The sequence below is a fragment of the Protopterus annectens genome, chromosome 5.part0 (genome assembly GCF_019279795.1).
Source record: "Protopterus annectens isolate FY-2018-M chromosome 5.part0, PAN1.0, whole genome shotgun sequence".
NCBI classification, from domain to species: Eukaryota; Metazoa; Chordata; order Ceratodontiformes; family Protopteridae; genus Protopterus; species Protopterus annectens.
In genome coordinates this window covers 230,679,020-230,701,294 of record NC_056735.1, presented here as the reverse complement: position 1 = coordinate 230,701,294, position 22,275 = coordinate 230,679,020, and the positions used below count along the sequence as shown (strand labels likewise).

At 42.2% G+C, this 22,275-nt stretch overlaps 1 protein-coding gene across 1 annotated transcript in view; it reads left to right on the top strand.

Annotated features, from left to right (window-relative positions):
• Positions 1–22,275, top strand: part of RAB6A (RAB6A, member RAS oncogene family) — a gene marked incomplete in the record, with an annotated part of 497,596 nt that overhangs the window by 150,763 nt on the left and 324,558 nt on the right. Inside the window, 1 exon segment of the mRNA XM_044072212.1 lies at positions 7,176–7,269. Within this exon segment, the coding sequence (XP_043928147.1) occupies positions 7,176–7,269 (94 nt within the window).

Below are 22,275 nucleotides of genomic sequence, written 5' to 3'. Positions count from 1 at the left end.
AGGCCTTTAGCTATACCTCCTGTTCTGGATGTGGTGGAAGATGTTTTTGCAGAGGCTTCCTGAACCCTGATTCTTTGCCTCCTGCCCCAGTTAAACCAGATAGGTATTATAGGGTGCCTGAAGCTCATAAGTATCTTTTAAGAGTCCTAGGGCAGACCCAGAAACTGTTTCTCAGGGGCCTAAAGGTGTTAAGGCTTCTGTTGTTAAAAATCCTGTTCCTCCTGATAAAGAGGCAAGGGCTTTGGATAGATGGGAAAAAAGGTGTATACTTCTTCCACTTTAGCCATGAGGGCTTTGAATTGCCAGTTCCACATGTTAAAATATCAAAATTATCTCCTTTCACAATTGAAGTCTAAGGTGGATGCTCTGGCGGAAGGTATTGAGTGTAAAGAGTTGCAGGATTTAGTTCATGTGTCTGAACAGGTGGGTAAGCATTCCTTGCAATGTGGTTTTGATGCTGTGCAGGCCTCTTCGAGGGTGGCTGCCACTGGTTCTGTTCTTCGCAGGCACGCCTGGCTGAGGGATCAGAATTTAGCTGAGCATGTTAAGACAAGGATTTTGGATGCTCCGTTACAGTCTGACGTGTTGTTTGGTTCGCCTGTGGAAGCAGTTTTAAAGAAAATGGAGGACAAGGCTAAGTCTATGCAGACTGTTAAAGATTTTTGCAGGTTCAGCCTCCAGTTTAGTAGAAATTGGCCTACTAAGAGATGGACATATCCTGCTTATGATTCCCAGTCTAGGGGTAGGTCTAGACGTGGTAGGGGCAGAGCTCAAGGTTCTTTTAGGCCTAGAACAGGGAGTTCACCTGCTCAGTCTTCTGGTGAGGGCAGGGGTCAGCCCTTTCGTAAACAGACCCAATGACCTGCCTTTTCAGCTGCCAGTGCTTTCTCGTCTGGCAGCACCTTTGGGAGGAAGGCTGGCACTTTTCAAAGAAAATTGGAGTTTAATTACCCAGGACAGATGGGTATTGGATATCATTCACCACGGTTACAGGTTTTATTTCCATACCTTGCCTCCTTTCAAAGGCATGCCAGACATTCTTCCTCTACAAAGAAAAGATGCTCACAAGCAAATTTCTCTGTTACTCCAAATAGGGGCCATTCAGCCGGTTCCTGTGCCAGAAAGGGGCCTAGGATTTTATTCTCGCCTGTTCCTAGTACCAAAAAAGGGGAACACGTGGAGACCAATTTTGGATTTATCTATCCTCAACACTTATCTGGACATTCCCAAGTTCAAAATGTTGACGTTACAACAGCTTTTACCTCTGCTGGGCAAAGATCACTGGATGGTAACTTTAGATCTCAAGGAGGCTTACCTTCATGTGCCTATCAGACTAAGTTGCAGGAAGTATCTGCGTTTTCGAGCTGGGATGTTAGCAGTCCAGTTTGCATTAATGGCTTTCAAGGAGTTACTTCTTCCAGGGCAGGTGTTGATTCTAACAGACAACACAACTGTCATGTGGTACATCAACAAACAAGGGGGAACACATTCTTATCCTCTATGCAGGCAAGCAATGATTTTGTGGGATACTGCGCTCAGCTTGCATCTAACTCTTCAGGCAAGGTTTCTGCCGGGAGCACAGAACTCCTTAGCAGATGTGTTAAGCAGGCAAATCATGGATCCCCACGAGTGGAAACTGGATCTTCATGTATTCCGGAAATTGACAGTGTCATGGGGAACTCCAGACATAGATCTGTTCGCTTCTCCACTAAACCACCAGCTGCCAAAGTTTTGCACGAACAGGTTTCATCACACAGCTTGGAAAGTGGATGCTCTTTCTTTCAGTTGGAAAAATCTTCATGTGTATGCCTTTCCACCTCTGCCTCTTCTCCCAAAGGTACTCCTAAAGGTCAGACAAGACAAGCCAAGGATGATTTTAATAGCTCCAGATTGGCCTCGGCAGCACTGGTACCCATTACTGAGGAGTCTGGTAAGGAAGCCTCCATGGCCTTTACCTTTGATTCCACACCTATTGTCTCAGAGGGACGGTCATCTACTCAAAGTCAAGCTTCACTCTCTTCATCTAACAGCCTGGCATATTCTGTTTTGAAACACAGCAGGTCTCAACTTCCTCAACAAGTTTTGAATGTGATTATGGAAGCCAGAAGACCTAGTACAAGGAAAGTGTACGCAGAAAAATGGAAGAGATTTTTATTTTGGAGTGCAGCAAAGGATTTGGAGGTTTCTGAGCCTAATTTGAGTGTGGCTCTTCAATATCTTACTGAGTTATTGGACAAAGGTTTGTCTTTCTCTTCCATTAAAATTCATGCTGCAGCAATTTCAGCTCACTGTGATTGTGACCCACCATTGTTTTCCCATCCTTTGTTCAAGCAATTCCTTAGAGGGGCAAAGAATATAAGACCCCCACGTAGAGCTCCTACTCCTGCTTGGGATCTCAATTTTGTGTTGGAGAAACTTACTCTACAACTTTTTGAGCCTGCGGCTACTGCTGAATTGAAATACTTGTCATGGAATACTGCTTTTTTGTTGGCCATTGCTTCTGCAAGAAGGGTTTCTGAATTGCAGGCCCTTATGGCGGTTGAGCCTTTTTTGATTTTCCATAAGGATAGGGTATCATTACGTACTAATCCTTCCTTTATGCCTAAGGTGGTTTCTAGTGTGGCTTTAAACCAAACTATTCATTTGCCTACTTTTTATGCAAATCCCCAAAATAAGGGGGAAAAGATTTTGCACACTTTAGATGTACACAGGCAGTTGCGTTGTTATTTGAGCAGGACTAAGGATTTTAGGCAGTCTCAGCAGTTGTTTGTTTCTTTTGCTTTGAGTTCTCAGGGCAAGCCTGTGTCAAAACAAACTATTTCTAAGTGGATTGGGTTTTGCATTGCATTTTGTTATTCCCATCATGGCAAGGAGATTCCAGCTGGGATTAGGCCTCATTCCACTAGGGCTACTGCCACTTCAACAGCATTTCTAAGGGGTTGGCAACTAAGGATATTTTGGAGGCAGCTACTTGGAGTTCAGTGCATACTTTCTCTAAGCATTACCACCTTCCTCTCTACTCTAAATCTAGGGCTGGTTTTGCCACAGCTATTTTGCAGGGCATGTTGTCAGTTCCTGCTTCTTTATGATTTGCCAGCCTCCCTTACCTCTGCTTTGGGATTCTACCCAAGTGTTAGGACTGCAGCAATGTGGGATGAAGAACATAGTACAGTTTTGTACCTACCATAAATGTAGATGTTCAAGATCCACATTGCTGCAGTCCAATTACTCCCTCCTTCCCCTCTGTGTTTAGGGGTGATTGTATGGGTGGAGTTGTACTTTTGTAAATTTGTATATATTGTACATATATTTGGTACAGGAGTGTTTGGTGTTTTTTGGTTTTGGCCTTATCTTTTTAGGGTCTTCTGACATCTGGGGCAAGAAAAGACTGAGGATATGACGTCGGTCATGCGCATTTGTACCCTGACGTCAGACTAATGCGCCTTGACCGACGTCAGCCATATACTTTGGTATTCGGGCCGACTGGGACAGCGGACTACCCAAGTGTTAGGACTGCAGCAATGTGGATCTTCGAACATCTACATTTATGGTAGGTACAAAACTGTACTTTTTTCATGTTTGCCATTTTTTTCATTAAAGAGGATTGTTGGTCATTTTTCCAAGTGCCTTATTGGATTACTTCCTGCTGAGACACTTTACTCTATTCCAAAATAGTACCTGCCTTTTATGTGTGTGTTTTTTATATTCTCCCTTTTGTGTTGTGGTATACAAATATTTTTTTCTAATTTAAAAATAGATTTTGGGTAAATATCAAAGAAGTGGTATTTTCTTCAAGACTGTAGCAGAAACCTGTGGATAGTCAACTTCTGTTTTTTGAGTAGGGGTGAACATTTAAAACTTCTGGGCTAGCTGCCATGGAAGATGCAACAAAATGTTGAAGTTATGTAGCATGAAAAGAGATGACCCTTACATTTCAAGCTAAAATTATCCACACTTACTCTAAAATGTTTTTGTAACTCTGCAGTTCTATTAGCTTTTGGACCAGTAAATTTAATATGGGCTTTTCCCCCGTGAGTGACAAGGCAAGACCACCCAAGTGATACTCCAGTAGGAACAATGTCAAAGGCCCACTTAGCAGAACTAGTAAATGAATGATTAGCTGGCATCTACTAACAAAGCTGATCAATATTGCAGCCAAGCTTAAAGCCATGTTCCAAGCCATTTATTTAGAATTGAGGCTTGGGCAGCTTAAACCACATCTATTTCAGTGCCATCCACCCATATACAGGAATTCAGTCTAGTATCATGGAGAAGTGAATAGCCATCTATTCACTTCAAGTTCCCTGGAGAACTGACAAAGAAGATCCGTCAGATTTGGAAGTCTTAGATGAATGCCCTGCCCAGAGGATTTGGGAGCTCATGGAGGGGTTTTTCCAGAGTTGTACATTAGAACTGCAAAAATCATCTTTTATGTCGGAGGTAGTTTCCATCCTCCCTTATTGTAACCATAACCGAATTTGACGTGTTATACTTTAAAAAGAGGTGGACCACTACCTTTCTTTCCACTCCACTAACTACCTTGATTATAGCAAGCTCAGATGCTCATAAGCCTAGTACTTATACAGCAGGAACTTCTTATTGTAACATTTGTTAATGTATGTTATGTACTTCACAGATAAAGATTTTAGTTGTCTACTGATGTACTATGTACTTCATCTGTAAATATGTTGCAATTGCTATGTTAAATTGTTAATCGCTATGTAATCCAATGTAACTACAGTCTGTTTATTTTAACTGTGGAGCTTTTCTCCCCAGGTCTCCGCTGAAAATGGACCTACATCCAGTCGGACACTCCAGTCAACAAATGTAAATAAATAAATGGTATCTCTTCCATTGTCATAAGAGCTTGCAGATACCCCGCAGCAGGCCATTCAGCTATAACTTCCACGGCTGATCAATAGATGTTCTCCATTTGGCTGGCAGTTCCTTCTGTCATCCTCCTAACTTCCCCAAAAAGGTTGGTTTAGGTTAGCTCAGAAGTTCTTGCATTTCATACAGAGCCTGAAACCAGACCCTGATCATGCATCTGTTTCTAAAGTCCTTTCTGTAAAAAAGAGAATGAAAGACCTCTCCAGAAAGTTGGGTGACTCATTCAGAAGGTGACGAGGAGCTGAACCACAGGTTCCAGCTTTCCTTACCCCCTGGAGTTTAATGCAGGTAGTGAGGACACATTATCCTGTGAATTCTCCCCCTGCCATGGCCGTTTGGGGAAGCTCTGACATTGAGAAAAGATCATTCTCGGCAAACCAAGGGCATGTCAGCATCCCAAAAAATGTGTAGACTTTCTGGGATTGAAACGCACCAAGCTCACAAGTATTGCACCAGTTAAAAAGCTCTGTAGGATGCCTTGAAATCTGTCTTGGAGACAGATTCTCAACCCCCTTGCTTCTAAGGGACCCTGACCATTTTTTTAGGGTCCAGGAGCCAGATAATTTTCTTTTATAAAATCCGTTGCAAATTGAGATGTGGTCCCCTAAGGAAGTTTGACTAGTTTCAGTTTGGAACACTCCTCCTAATGACTGGAAAGGCAGAGTACTCTTTGCTTTTGAGAAGCATATAGCTTGTGGTATAAAGAGGGTCCAGATCCATCCCTAGCAGGATTTACCCATGGTGTCTGTCCTCGTAGTCCTCTTCAGTAGGGGTGTCTTTCTTTTGCTTCAAAGTGCATGTAGTTGCCATCTTACCCTGCCTCCCATTATATGCACACTTTGCTTAATTACCTTTTAATGAAGCTGTTCCTCAGAGTCCTGCACCTCTGCTTCCCCCTAGCAGGGCTATTTTTCATCTTTGGGACCAGTATTTTGACATGGAAGCTCAACTTTATTTCCTGTTGAGTTAGCACAGTTTGGTATGTGGAGCAGTGATCATTCTGAAACTGCCATAACAGGGGGATCTTTGCAGGAACTGCTACTTTGCATTCCTCTTCTGTGTTGCTCTGGTGGTTTCCTTGATCAGAAATTTTGTTGCGACACTGATCCATATGCAGAATATAATAGTGTTGTGTGAGCAGCTCACTAAATGTTGCAATAGTAGTACCTGTGTGCCCTCCCCCATTAAAGGTGGTGTCTTGCACAGGGCACGGGAGAGGGACCCAAAAAATACAGCTCCTCTGTACATGATGCCTGAATAACCCAAACAGTATAAAGGGCTAGGCACTGAAGCCCACACTTTCCAAAAATGAAATGGGAGCTTCCTCCCATCTCAGTGCATACAGCTTAAACCCCAACTCACTTTTCCATTCAAAGGGCATAAACTCTCAACAGCGCAAAAAAAAAAAAAAAAAAAGATGATGTAGGCGGTCTGCCTTTTTTTTTTTTAATCTAGGGAGCACATATTCATCCTTGCTTTTGGTAAGGAGTTTGCATACACCATGTCATCCACAGAAATCTGGGAGTTGGCATGACTGGACATCTGTCTGTGGCTAATTCTTATTTGTCTGGAATTCTGCTGCCATGCTAATCCTTCGTATCTATTGTGTTGAATTTCTCACACAGTTGTACTTTTCCTAAGCTGACATTGGGGGGATGAGTATTCTTAGCTGAATGCACCATTGGGCCATTCTTAGTTGCTGTGCACCATTGGGCCATTCTTAGTTGCTGGGATGACAGTTTAGCTAAACTATTTATAAATGTCGTAGTATTTGGAATGGTGTGCATGTATCTTGCAGCCAGACATGCATTTAAAAATGACTGTGTAAATAACAGCTCATAATTGCCAAGGTTTTGAGCAAACATTTTAGTCTTTCCATGCTTAATTTTTTCCTTTGCATGTCTGCATACATTTTTAATTTTGTATGTGAAGTGTCAGCTTATTCCATTTGAGAGGTGCTGGGTTACAAACATGTCTGTCGAGTTTGCTTTTACAGTGTTACTTGAAGAATTAAGCTAGTTTCAAAACGTTGAAAATCCATAAGCTGTCTCTGGATCATTTTAGTATGTTATATTCTGTACTGGCCAAGAAACAGTTGCACAGAATGAATTAAAGATCAGAAATGGGAAGAGAGTGGTGTTTTTTTATGCAACTTGAGACCACAGTTTGGAGAAACCCATCTAGTTAACTGAAAAAGAATGAAGGCATTACAACCCCTGAAATAAAATGGCAAATAATGCTAGCAATGTTTATTTTATTCACTGAACATTTTATTTACAACCTAGGCAAGTGTCGATCGAAGAGGGTGAAAGGAAGGCCAAAGAGTTGAACGTTATGTTTATTGAGACAAGTGCAAAAGCAGGATACAATGTGAAACAGGTAAGTGGGTTAAAATACATCTCTGAAATTTGCCTACTCTTAAGGCTTTCCTAATAATGGAAAGTGTGGCAATGGAAATTACTTTTTGGGGGTGTAAAACTTCTCTGCAATTTTATCTGACTAGATAAACGCATGTGGCCATTTACTATGGAATGTAATAATCAGTGAAGTCTTGAATTTTGTTTACCAACCTTCCCTCTTTGACAGCATCATCGCAGAGTCATTTTTTTCCTTTTAGAAGTTTTGGTTTGTAAAACAAATTTAAGTCCTTTGAAGAAGGATCACCACCTTTTACTGCCTGTTTGGAGACTTGATTGCAGTCTGCACTGCTGACCTTTCGTTGATTGCGTACTGTACTTAAGTAATCCCCAAAAAGCAGAGGTAGAAGTCACCTTTGTTTGTGAGCTATTTATCGCTAGTCCCAGACCTTCAAATACTGTCATTCCACACCTGCTTCTTAGTGAGGGTGAATTATGAAGAACACTGAAGCACAGTCATGTTCATAAATGTGCTATCTGTGCATGCATCTAGTTGTAGTCTGTTGTGATTTTTTCCCTAGTACCGGTCATGTTGGATCTTCCTACTTCGTCCTGTTTTTATGTTTACAGGAGTGTAAATAGTTTTAGTAAACCAATGATTTGTAGGCAATAGCTTCTTAAATTTGAGTCCTTAACTGTTGAGGTGTTTGCATTTAGTTGGTGAATTGTAATGTTGATAGTCTGGCTGCTGTGAAGCAGTTTGGGATTGATGTAAATTTAAGAAAGGTGAGTGATCCAGGTATGATTTTTTTATATCTATTTAAGATGCATGGGAGTGTGAATGTGATTTTATTTAGCTGACACTAGAAAAAAATTGGCAATATATGCCCGAATAAACTGTTGTACATCTCCCATCTAAAATGACCTCTGGGATTGGTTTACAGGCTGTAAAATGTGTGCAGTAAATTATATGTTCTGTGGTTGTTCAGTGATGTATGTATGGTTTTGTTGTACAACTTGTGTATGGTTTTGTTGTACAACTTGCGTAAAAAAAAAAAAAAAAAAAAACAGTGTAGCTGTTTGGATTTAGCATTAGGTAAGCCTTGGTCCTTATATGTTCACCTGTCTTGTGTTGCTAAGAAACCCCTCAACTAATATCGAGGCAGCAGCTGTTAGTTGACCTTTGCTATAAAAGAATTATGCTACTGATGTAATTTTCTACAACTACAGAAAAAGATTGGACCTGGCATCAGTAGATGCTCTTCGTGTTTCACTGTTGCAGTCATCACACTAGGGTTATCTGCCTGCAGGTAGCCTTCAGTCTGCCCGAATACCAGAGACTTAGTATTTCTGTGTCAGCTGCTATCTTTTCAGGACTGACGTCAGATCGTCAGAGGTATAAAAAACAGGCAGCTGACGCCATTACACGAGTCTTTTCTTGCGAGGAGCCGAAGCAGTTCACACGAGTGCCGGTCAGCCGCTACCTGAGTTTTTGTTTCCGAATTGAATCATCCTGAAGTCTTCTAAAGCTAAGTACCCTGTTGGTGATCCTTTTTTCTTGCTCTAACCGATGTCAGAAAAAGTTAATTGTCTCACCTGTGGAAAGCAAATACCACACCGAGATTTCCATCCTTAGTGCGTCACCTGTTTAGGCCCAGACAGTACCCCTGTGTCGGTTTTGTGCCTTGTTCAGTGCCCAAACTGTTTGTCATTGGGCCCTTATTGTCGATAAATACTTTCGCTCTCTATCTCCGTATTCCAAGATTGCTTCGGTAAGCCATCCGTCTACCGATCTTCCGAAAAAAACCTAAGGATAAATGCAGAGACAGACCGCACAGATCCAAAACTGACGACGTTTCCGTTAAGCTAGTCGCCAGTTCTCAGTGAGGTGCTTTCGCAGCCCCTGATGCCTGCTTCGATGGATTTGCAGGCAGCTACCGAGACCTGTTCGGAGTTCAGTATGCCGCAAAACTCTTTGACTACGGTACCTGCAGATGTCTCTACCTTGGATGGGTCCAGAGCCTCTGTGCAGGCACCAGCTTCCAAGGAAGTTCTTCACATTACCGATGCTCGACACAAACAGACGTCTACTTTCACGTCTTCAGTTCTGTCTAAAACTACCGAGTTTCTAAGACCAAGAGTAGAGCTACGCCTAAAAAAACGACTACCCAAACTCAAGCACCTGCTTCCTTGTCACAATCTCAAATGCTTAAGATGACAGAAGACCCGATCATTCTGATTAGGGGAAGCCAGCCTTCCCCTGCTAAGAGAAAGACCTGTCCCCAGCAGCTTTAACTGACCAAGAGTCTGACGAGACTGAGGTTTCTGAATATGAAGACATGCCTTTATCTGCTTATGAGGATGCAGATGTAGAGGAATCCATTCATGCTGCTTCCCCTTCAGAGGATTTTTCTTTTGGTGAAACCCTACATACTTTCAGAGCATTTCCACTGGGAATGCCAAGATTATCCTCAGTCCAAAGAGACTCAGAGAATTTTTAGATTTGCCACAGCATCGACCCTTGGCTATCCCTCCTGTTCTGGATGTTGTGGATGATGTCTTTATGGAATCCAGTCTAACTCCTGATACTTACCCCCTGCTCCAAGGAAACCAGACAGATAGTCCCCTGACTCACAAATTTCTTTTCAAAAATCCTACTGCTGACCTAGAGGTCATCTTCCAAGGGCTTAAAGGCATAAAAGCAACTGCAGCTAAGAATCCCACCCCTTCGGACAGGGATTCCCAAGCTTTAGACAGATGGGGTAAAAAAGTATACACCTCTACAACTCTCACCATTACTTCATTGAATTGCCAGTTCCACATGCTGAAATACCAGCAACGTATTATGGAACTTGAGCAAAAAATGTCTACCTTTACAGAATGTGCAGAAAATAAAGAATTACAGGAGCTTATGCATTCTGCAAGCCAAGTCTGCAAGCATACCTTGCAATGTGGGTTTCACATCCTAGAAGCATTTTGCAAGGCAGCAGTCACAGGTTCTATACTTAGAAGGCATGAATGGCTTAAGGAGCAGACCTTGCCAGACGATGTCAAATCAAAATTACTGGACGCTCCTTTGAGCAAGGACAGTCTGTTTGGCACCAAAGCAGAGGAGGTTCTAAAAAAGATGGAAGAAAAAGCCAAGTCTATGCAAACAGTTAAAGATTTTTTGCAAGTGGAGCCTCCAAGATTCAGTAGGCATTGCCCCTCTAAACATTGGTCCTTTCCAGCCTCCTCAAGGCCATCTCAAACTAGACCCAGGGGAAACAGACCCCCCCCCCCCCCAGATTAGTCTCAGGGTATGCAGAGATCTAAGCAATGGAGTACCTCCACTTCTAAAACAGGGAGTGCTAAGCCACCCCCTTACAGAAAGAATTCACAGTGACTTCTTAACTCCACTCCTCACCTCTGCCCAATTGCTCGTGCCCCTAGGAGGAAAACTTGCCCACCATGCAAAAAACTGGACCTCCATCACCAAAGACTGATGGGTCCTCAACATATTGTATCCCAGGGGTAAAAATTTTATTTCCACACACTGCCAACCCCAAAAGGGTTCCCAGACCTTCCTCCAAACCAGTGGCACAAAACCAAGTTCAATCCCTGCTCTCCATAAGGGCAATTCATCTTGTTCCTGCAGAACAGATAGGTTAAGGATTTTAGGTTAAGGATTTTATTCCAAACTTTTCTCAGTACCCAGAAAAGAGGGCACCTGGCATTCAATCTTAGATTTTTCCATTCTAAACACCTTCCTGGTGGTACCAAAATTCTAAATGCTCACCCTTGCAGCTTCTTCCTTTGCTGTCCAAAGATGCCTCGTTAGCCACCCTAGACCTAAAGGAAGCCTATCTGCACATCCCCATCAGGGACTCATGCAGGAAATATCTACGTTTCAGGGCAGGATCTGTGCATTATCAGTTCTCTGCACTTACTTACCTTTGGCTTATCCACTGCTCCCAGAGTCTTTACAAAATGACTGGCTCCAGTCATTGTTTATTGCAGACAGAGAAAGATTCAAATATATCCTTACTTGGACAATTTCCTGATTCAGGCAGACACTCAAGAAAAGCTGTTGCAGCACCTGACATTTGTAAAGGACCTTCTAACCTCCCTGGTGTACATTGTCAATGAAAAGAAGTCAAAACTAGTCCCCAGTCAAAAGATTGTATTCCTGGGAGCAAGCTTGGACATAGCACCCCAGATGGCATTCCTTACTCCAGAAAAACAAGCCTAACAGGCTACTTCGCTCAAATGGCCACCAGAACCCAGCTATCTGCAAGGAAAATCCTGCAGGCTCTAGGGTTCATGGCCTCTTCACGTTCTACTAATTCCATATGCCAGACTGCATTTGTGGAAACTCATTGGTACTTAAAAAGTCTTTGCCAACATTCTCGGGACCTGGAAACCATCATACCGGTCGTACCTTGTCTAAGGATAGAGTTTCTTTGGTGGGCAGTAGCATGCAACCACAACAAGGGACTTCCCTTTACACAACCCCACGTTGCCCAGACCCTGACCAGACACATCAGACTATGCCTGGGGGGCACTTCTGGATGACAAGTGCATTCAGGGCCACTGGAGCCCAAATCAAATTCATCTGCACATCAACCAAAAAGATGCTAGCTGTTCAGCACGCTCTGACAGCTTTCAGATCCCTACTCTCACGAGGACCCCTGCTAATAAAAACCAACACCACCACAGTGATGTGGTACATCAACAAGCAGGGGATAACCCACTCTGCAGGCTAGCCATGACCCTGTGGAACACTGCTTTGACCATGCATATTAATCGGCAAGCTCAATTCCTGCCAGGCAAACAAAACTTTTTGGCAGACTTGAGCAGAAATCTCTTAGACCCACACAAGTGGCAATTAGACCCAAATACCTTCAGCCTTCTAACCCAGAAATGGGGGACCCTGGAGGTGGACCTTTTTGCTTCCTCCTACAATCACCAGCTCAGCAAATTTTGCACCAGGACACCTCACAGCAGGGCCTGGATAGTGGATGCCCTATCCTTCCAGTGGGTAAACCTCTCAATATATGCATTTCCCCCTCTACCTCTTCTTACAAGAGTATTACTCGCAATGACAGGAAAGACCAAGGGCAATCCTGATTGCCCCAGACTGGCCATGCCAGCACTGGTACCCACTACTATGCAGTCTGTCACTGGTGCCACCATGGCACCTACCCCAGACCCCAACCCTCCTCACTTAGCAGGAGGCACAGATCTTACATCTGCAACTGCAAACCTTGAACCTTGCAGCCTGGCTTATTCCCTGAATTCTCCCCCAATGGCCAGCATAAGCAAGCAGGTGCTGGACGTCATTCTTGAAGCCAGAAGACCCAGTACAAGAAAATCCTGTGCTGATAAGTGGAAGGTATTGTTCCTGGATTCAGCCTAAAGGAGTGGACACAGCACTGCCCTCCTCACCTCTAATTCTGGATTACCTAGCAGATCTACTCCACAGAGGCTTATCATTCTCATCCATTAAGATACATGCTTCTGCCATCTCTGCTCTCTTCTCACCCTCGCATCGAACTGTTCCTGAGAGGGGCCAATGACCTAAGGCCACCAAGGAGAGCCCACACCCCTGCTTGGGACCTTAATTTTGTGCTGGAAAAGCTCATGATTACCCCCTTTTGAGCCTGCAGCATCAGCAGAGTTAAAATTCCTCTCTTGCAAAACAGCCTTGCTTCTGGCCATCACTTCAGCTAGAAGAGTGTCTGAACTACAAGCTCTTATGGCTGTGGAACCCTTCATTATTTTTCTTGCTGACAGGGTCCCCCTTAGGACTAACTCTACTTTTATGCATAAAGTGGTTCAGCTAGAAGAGTGTCTAAACTACAAGCTCTTATGGCTGTGGAACCCTTCATTATTTTTCATGCTGACAGGGTCCCCCTTAGGACTAAGTCTACTTTTATGCATAAAGTGGTGTCCAGTGTGGCTCTCAGCCTATCTGTCCATTTGCCAACCTTTTTCCCTAATCCTCAAAATAAAGGAGAAAGGATCCTGCACTCTTTAGACGTGCACAGACAGCTCAGAATTCTAAATTGATAGGACTAAGCCCTTCAGGAAATCTGACCAGTTACTAGTCAGCTTTGCACCAGGGGCAGAGGCAAGGCCATATCAAAACAAACCATCTCCAAATGGATAGCACACTGTGTCCATTTCTGTTACAAACACCATGGGAAACCACCCCCTCTGGGGGTCAGAACGCATTCCACTAGGGCAACATCAATCTCTACAACATTCCTCAGGGGAGTCCCTACCAGGGACATTCTGGAAGCTGCTACCTGGAGTTCTGGTCACACCTTCACCAAGCATTACCACCTGCTTATCTTTTCCAACTTTAGGGCAGGTTTTGCAACAGCAGTCCTGTAGGGCATACTAGCCAGCCCCAACTCTTATTGACTGCCTCCACCCATTCTTCAGCTTTGGGAATCAACCCAAATGTGATGACTGCAACAGTGAAACATGAACCTAGTACAGTTGTGTGCACCTATCATAAATATAGATGTTAGAGTGTATTCACTGTTGCAGTCCTGTTTTCCCACCCACCAGCCCCCTTGTCTCTCACTCTCCTTCACTGTCTCGTATTACTCACAGGCCTATTGATGTTTACTTTTTACTGGTGGTGTTTTTTCCACCATAACTTAGCTCCCTGTTTGTGGAGCTCCTGACATTTGGGGGCAAGAAAAACTGATGTAATGGCGTCTGCTGCCTGTTTTTATACCCCTGATGACTTGACGTCCATCCTGAAACGACCGCAACCGATGCAGAAGTACTAAGTCTCTGGTATGCAGGCCGACTGAGGACTACCTGCAGGCAGATAACCCAAGTGTGATGACTGCAACATAACACTCAGCATCTACATTTATGGTAAGTGTACACAACTGTACTTTTCTTATCGTTTACCTGTGGACCAAGACTGACAGATATGTAACCCACTCAAAATTTTTTCCCAGCCACCCTGGCTCCTGCTATTTGCCCACATTGCACAGGGTCTAGAGATCCACTTTCAGATTTCTTCAGTCAAGCACAAGTCAGCAGCTCTTGGCAAAAGTATGTTTTTTTTTTTTTTTTACTCTGTATATTTTTAAGTTCTAATGGGTACTTAAGTTTCTTCTAGTTCTGCATTCAAGGCCACTATATTCCTTTCCATTTTGGGAATCTTTTCCTGTCAAAACAAAGACTTATATACTCATCCATTTTCTTTTGGTACCAGTTTGAAGTTTTATGTCTGTCTTGACTTTCAGAGCTGAGCCCCTTTCCTTCTTAGCCTTGCTGACTTTCTGTTCTCAGAAGAGTGTCTCAGTTTTTGGGAATGGAGTCTTCTGAATTTCAAATTATACCTGCAGTCTCGGAAGCCTTCCTGGATCTCTTCATAGTTACTTCCCTAGATCCAGATTCTCTGCCACCAGTCTGTAAAAGACCTGAATGCTTTTAAAGAGACCAAAATCTTCATAAGTTTTTACATGCACCCACATTTCAGACACATATGCTATGTCCCTAGAGGCTAAGGAAGCTGGACTGGCTGCTTTGTGTAGTACCCTTACTAATAACAGAGAAGGCAAATTGCTCGACAGATTTGACAAATAAGTACGTACAGTAACATCCCTGTTCTTTATGGCCTTGAGTTGCCAGACCCATGTTCTGAAATACCAGGAGGATGTCCTCAAGCAACTCCAGTTTAGTCTTAGGGGAGTACAGGACCAAATCTTAATGCACTCTATTTTGAAACCAATTCAAATTACTGTACAGTTGGATAAGTATACCTTGAAATGTGGTTATAACAGGATGCAGTTTGTGGGTTTTCAGCTGTCAGGAGGCACTTTTGGTTGAAATTTAGTCCTTGTCCAATGATGTGAGGGCAGAACTAATCAGTGCTGCAGTCGATAAGGGGCTGCTGTTTGGAGCCGTTTAATGTGTTTAGAAATCTGGAGGGTAAAGGGAGGAGCATGAAGTCTGTGAAACATGTTCCACACTCCATTTTTCAAATAGGCCAAAAACTATCCCTGTAGATGATCGTACTACTTCTATACAGGTTAGAGGTAAATAGCATAATGTTGAGAGCCACTCAGAACAAACAGCAGCAGGAAGATGGGAGGGCTGGTGCCTGCCTCCACTTAGAAGTTTTTTTTTTTTTGTTATTAAACCCCCTTTGCATACCCATTCATTTCTCCTGGGTAGAAAATGGTTCACCCTTTACTACCACCATTGGGAAAACAGAATTACAGACCAGTGAGGACTGCTGCAAGTCCCAAAAGGCAAAGATCAGCTTGTAGTTCCCCTCTTAAAAGGTTATTTCTGGTGACTGTACAACTTGTATATACCATAAGTGCAAGGAAACCAAAGGACTGTTAGTCTGTTCATTATACCAAGAATAAGAGGGATTCTGGAGACCTACCCTGGACCTGTCAAATCTAAACAAGTTCTTAAAAATTGTAGAGTTCAAGATACTAGCCTCAAAGCCCTGCTTACATTCTTAGGATATCAGGCTCTTGTAGTTTCTAGACCTTAAAGATGCCTACATCCATTTAAGGCTCACTGATGGTACCCAAGATTTGTGATCATGGTGGTGGAGTTGGGGGTATCATTTCCAGTTTACCTGCTTACCCTTTGGTTTAGCTACTGCTTCAAAAGCTTTTGCGAAATGGCTGGCCTCAGTGATGGCACATTGCAAGACAAAGATCCATCTGATTTTCACCCTGCTTGAGAGTACTTGAGCCAGTTTTAGTTCTAGGAAGAGGTGCTGAGGATATTGGGGTATAGTCCAGATTTCTCAATAGACAGGGATTCTCTGCCAACAAGTAACACTTGCTAAGGAAGACAAATTTTGTAGGCCCCCTTCTGGATTCCAGTATAGGCAAGGCTTGCTTACTTTAAGATAAATGCATTATCTGACTGCTGTCTTCCAGAGTATAGCAGAAAAGTCTATAATGAAAGCCAAGTTATTCCTGAGCATCCTAGTCACGTAGCATCAACTAGTTCTGATGGTTCTCCTGGCCAGATTACATTATGAGAAGATTGTAGTAGTGCACTATCCCTGTAGTGAAGCTACCTATGAAGCTCCTGAGATCAACAGTCGCAATCACTAGAGTACAAAGTCTCAACCCTACTCTGTATCAAGTAGGATGGACCTATCTGCAAGCTGCCTGTCAGTTAAACAGGATAATTTAAAAGTTTATCTTCTGGTGTCTTACAAGCTCCCTGTGTAGGTTTACATTTAAATATCTTTGTTTTCCTGACACTTTGTACAATACCATTTTGAGACTTGCACTCTAGGACCTGCACCTCCCCTGCATTTCCTTGCAGGACTGTAAATTTTTATTTCTACTTGGGTAATCTTGGGTTTCTGCTGCTGACTTACTTCCATTAACATTACCCTGCAAAGAACAGTGTATGTGTTCAACTTTCCTTACATGTAGGGTAGCACACACTCAATCAGACCAACCCTGTCCCCACCTGAAACGCTCTTTAACCAACCCCACCATTACACCCACTGACTAATAATTTCCTTTACAGTCATTCCCAGTGGAAAAGTTTGAATTTGGCTACAGAAATCAAGTATAGCCCAAATAGACTATCTTTACCACTTACCCTGCAATCCTTGCCAAAGGTTTTAGCCCACTATAGGACCTGTAAACCCCCCTGCATTTTCCTTGCAGGACTTTAAATCTTTATTTGTACTTTGGTAATCTTGGGTTTGTGCTGACTCACTCCCATTAACAGTGTTGTGTGCTCTGAAGTGAGTTACTTCCCTCCCTCATTTGGCTCTCCTTAGCATTTCATTGGCTCACACTTTGTCATTCTTTGCCTGCCCACTGACAGCAGATCAGAAGTTTTTTTTTACCCAACTTGCATAGCTTGGAGCCATCTTTAAATCTAAAACCTTCCCTGCTGGATTTAACTACTGTGGTGTCCTAGATGAGTGTATATGTCTAAATGTAAGTACATTGGCTTCTGTTGCACAGAGTACAAGTTAAAAATACTAGTGACTGATGCATACTGATTTTAGATGCTGCCATTGGGAAATTTAGGCTCTCTTGTTTATAAACACACAGACACCTTTCTAGTACTCTTTTTTTCCCCCTTCATATCTACACACCACAGACAGCTTTCTAGCCCCTGTTCTATTCCAACCTACCACCGGAATTAGCCTAGCTGATTGTTTTTTGCTAACTGCTTCAGTATGTGTTCCTACCCGCTCCGTTCGCCCTGTGGGCTCACTCCGCTCCTCTCCCTACCCCCAATTCCCACCCACCCCAGGGGTCCTACCCTTATACGTACTAACCACACCTTTTCCTCTTCCCATTACTCTCTAACCACACCTCTTCCTCTTCCCATTACTGTCTAACCACACGTATTCCTCTTACCATTACTCTCATTACATACCTCTTGCTCTTACCATTGCTCTTCAAACACATAGTTTCTCCTACCTTTACTTTCTAAACACTCTCCAGTTACCCAACTGCACTAATATTAACCTCTCACCACTCTCCTTTTATCACACCACACCCTACTCCCTTCTTTCATCTCCACCCAGTGAATTTATTTTTCTACAAACAATCTATATTTATTCATACAATGTATAAACAACCCATCCCATCTTATGTCCCAATCTTATTCACACTCTCACTACTACCTCCTTTAGTCCTCACCCATCTTTTCACCTCCTTTGAAAACCCACTAGGCCCATACCTAAACTACCCCAAGAAAGAAACCAACTGTCCAAACTCTCCTCTCCTTTTTATTCATGCTAATATAACATCCTCATCTAACTACATACTTCCTAAATACCATAGAACACTACACGTAAAATACAACAATCATAACCCCAGGAAAGGCCTACCTCTATACAGCAGATTCCCCAACCCAAACTATCTAAGTGTACTACTCTCTTTAAAGGATGGTGACATCCACCCTAACCCAGGCCCACCAACAACTCCTCTCTCTCTCCTCAACCACAAAGAATCACCAACTCATGCCCTGTCTAAACCATTGAACTCCCTTTTAATTGCTCATCTTAATATACATAGCATAAACAATAAAGTAACTCAACTCCAAGCTCTAACTGAAATCTACTCCTTTGATATTCTCTGATTAACAGAAACTTGGTTAAAACCTGTAACCAAAGACGGTAGAGTATCCAAGAAAGGTGGTGGGGTTGCTATCCTATATAAATCTAGCTTACAATTAACCATTCACAACTGTAAACCACCTATAGACTCCGATGCAGAAATTCTTATCTCCAAACTTCATCTTAACAATTCCAAATTCATCTATATTATTTGTATATGTCTACCACTGACACCATGGAAAACATACTTTGCTGGCTTTCCCAATACCTGCCCCAGGAAACCATAATCCTAGGCGACACAAACATTGACTGGAGCTGCTACTGCAGCACCCTCCCACAAACCATATTAACCTATATGAGTATTCCCAAACCATTACCTCCCCCACCAGAATAAATAAATCTAACAAGAAATCAAGCTTTAGACTGGATTCTCATAAGCCATCATCCTCACATTTATGATGCAGGAACCCTCCCTGATGATTTAAGTGACCACTTTCTTACCTATATCATCAGACATAAAATCAACTCTCCCATTCCAATATCTGTCAAAACATCAGATCTAAAAAGTACTTTAACCCTGAACTATTCCAAATGGAACTAAGAGCTTGCAACTGGTCTCCCTTACAAAACCCCCCTTTAGATGAAGCCGTTAGTTACTTTAACTCCAACTTCCTTGCCATTCTCAGCCACCATGCTCCAACCAGATTAATTAGAATTAAAACCAAATCTGCTCCAATGCTTTCAAAAGAAACTAAGCATAAAATAAATCTTAGAAACAAACTTTGGGCAAAATGGAGGAAGACTAAAAACCCTATAGACCAGCTAACATTTAGACAGCTAAGAAATGAAACCAAGAAAGCTATAATATCTGATAAAAGAAACTACTACCTAAAATCCCAACAAGCTAATCAAAACAACCCACAAAATTTTTGGGCTAGCATTAACCACCTACTCCATCCAGGTCAATCCACTACTCCAAATCCTCAAAATACTGACCACAAAAATCTATTGAATACAGCTAATGCTTTCAATACCTTTTTTACTAATGCTATACAAACACTAGCTAGTCAACTATCACTTAACTTCACTTTACGTTCCTATAAATCAACCTTACCCCCTACTTTTCATATTCAACCTGTCCCAACAACAAATATTCTAACCCTTCTACAGAAACTAAAACCATGCTCACCCTCAGCAGACCAACTACCTGCTGAATTCCTACAACAATCAGCCAAAGCTATTGCTTATCCTATTTATATTCTGATCAATAGAACTATTACCGAAAGTCATATCCCCCAGTTTATGGAAAATCTCCCATATTATCCCCCTCCATAAAGGTGGACACTCCACTGAACTCTCCAACTACCGCCCCATTGCCCTTCTCTCTCCTTTGGCAAAGATCATGGAGAAATGCATTCACAGACAATTACTTGACCATCTAACCCAAAATAATTTACTTTCCAACTGTCAACATGGATTCAGACCTTCACATAGCACTAGTACTGCCCTTCTTTCCTTCACAGATTGTATCAACAAAAAACGCAATCTTAATAATCTTTCTTCAGCACTATTTATTGACCTGTCTAAAGCTTTTGACATGGTAAATCACCAAATTCTCATCAAAACACTGAAATCCCTGTCACTAGATACATCTTCTATAAAGGTGGTTCCAGTCCTACCTTGATAAGACAACAGGCCGTACTATGGCACAAGTCTCTCTCCACTCACCTGCCTGTCAAACTTAGTGTCCCTCAAGGGTCCATCCTAGGACCTCTACTTTTTTCCATATTTATTAATGACCTTCACCTTGCCATCCCCCAAGCCACATGCATACAATATGCAGATGACTCCACACGGATATGCTCAACCACCTCCTCTTCTGAACTTCAATCTCTTACCCAACAAGTATTTAACACAGTTGAGCAATGGTTCACACATAGATGCCTTCTCCTAAACCCCAAAAAGACTAAACTCCTCCTCTTCTCTCCCACCAATAAGTCCTCTCCTCTTGATTTCTCAGTTATCTCTACCAATAAAACTATTCTATCCCCTGTTCCAACCACCAAACTGTTGGGTATCACCATTGACAACAATCTGAACTTTGATATCCATATTAACAATACTATAAAAACTGTCAACAAAAAACTTGGCTCTCTCTATAGGGTAAAATCCTTCCTCTTACCTTCAGCTAAAACCACTATAGCACACACTCATCTAATCTCTTAACTTCTTTATGCCTCACCCATTTTACTAATCTATCTAAAAGTAATCTTAGCAAATTGGAAATGTCTTACAATAACATTGCCAGATTTGCTACAGGCAACCCATTTAGAACCCACCATTGCATTAATTTAAAGCACAGCTGGGATGGCTTGAACTACAAAATCTGATTAAATTCCATCAAGTATCTATAGCCCACAACACTTTTTACAAACCTTCCAAAACTCCTATTCTATCCACACATCACTCCCTATAAAAACCTGAAATCCTAAAGGTCTTCTCAGAGACTTCTAGTACGTACCACTAAACCAAACAACAAGGCTGGTGACTCCCTCTTTTTTAATATTGTAGGAAAAGCCTGGAATCTCCTCCCCAGTGAACTCTCCTCACTTCCCTCAGTATCATGCTTCAAAAACAAATTGAAAGTGTTCCTCAGAACACAGTGGTTATGCCCCTGTACTAAGCCTGACTAGTTATGTATCTTAGTACTTTGCTCTTCCTACCCCTTCTACTCATTAACTGTAATTCCTTCCTTATTAACCATAATGCTATCTCCCTCTAGAACATCTTGATTGTACTAGCATGCTATGTTATGCCTGCATTCTGCACTGCTGAATTTACTGTGATAACCTGTAATATGCATTGTAAATATGATTTTTTTTGTTTAATGTTTTCTTTCTTTATCTATTTCATTGTTCTATCTTGGAGCTCATCTCCCCGGGCCTCTACTGAAAATGGACATGTATCCAGTTAGACTAGCCCAGTCAACAAATGTAAAATAAAAAATAAAATAAATTATTGTAAATATTGATATAATCCACAGGCTGTTTTGCAAATGTAAGAAAACTAAATGCAAGAATGTTCTGAACTTCAAAAATGTAACCACAGTGCACCCTGCTGGAAGAAAGCTGATAAAGTAAAGCATTTTATGACTGATCTCAAAGCTCAGAGATGGGATGTCTTGACGGGTTTATCTTATGTTGAAAGTGATTTGTGCAATCGCACTATTGTGACTTTAAATCACGAGAATCAACACTTTTCTAAATTGAAATGTCGGAACTGGTTTCTTGGAAAAACAGATTTGACCATTTTCGAACTGCAGCACAACAGTAAAATTTAGGAGACATTTACACCCCCTGCTACTTTAATATACTGACTCAGAGATCACACTACAGTGAGGGAAAGGGTGCATTCCCGATCCCTGCTATAGTGCGATCTGCACCTGGAATGCTGAATTCAAGCTTTCGCTCATTGGAATTCACAACATTAGCAGTCAACATTCCCCAAATCTTGAGTTTGTACTTTCGTGCATCATACAACTTACTTTCAGCATCATGAAGGTAAACCATCTAGACAAAGCAATTTCTTCTGTTGATGTTCTTTGTGTTTCACTATTGCAGTCATTACATGTGGGTAATCTGCTGGCAGGTTGCCCTCAGTCGGCCTGAATAACAAAGTCCTGAGTCCTGCGTCGGTTGCGGTCTCCTCTTCCATGACGTCAGGTCGTCAGGGGTATAAAACATGCAGCCAACGCCTTTTTATTCATTCTTTCATGCCACGCGGTGCCCGAAGCAGAAGTAGTTGGCAAGCGCCAGTCGGCAGACTCCTGAAATTTTCGCATTAGATTTTCAAAACCAAAGTCTTCAAACTAAATCTAAGTACCCTGTTGGGGAAATTTTTTCTTGCTCCTTACCGATGTCCGTAAAAGTTAATAATTGCATTACTTGTGGG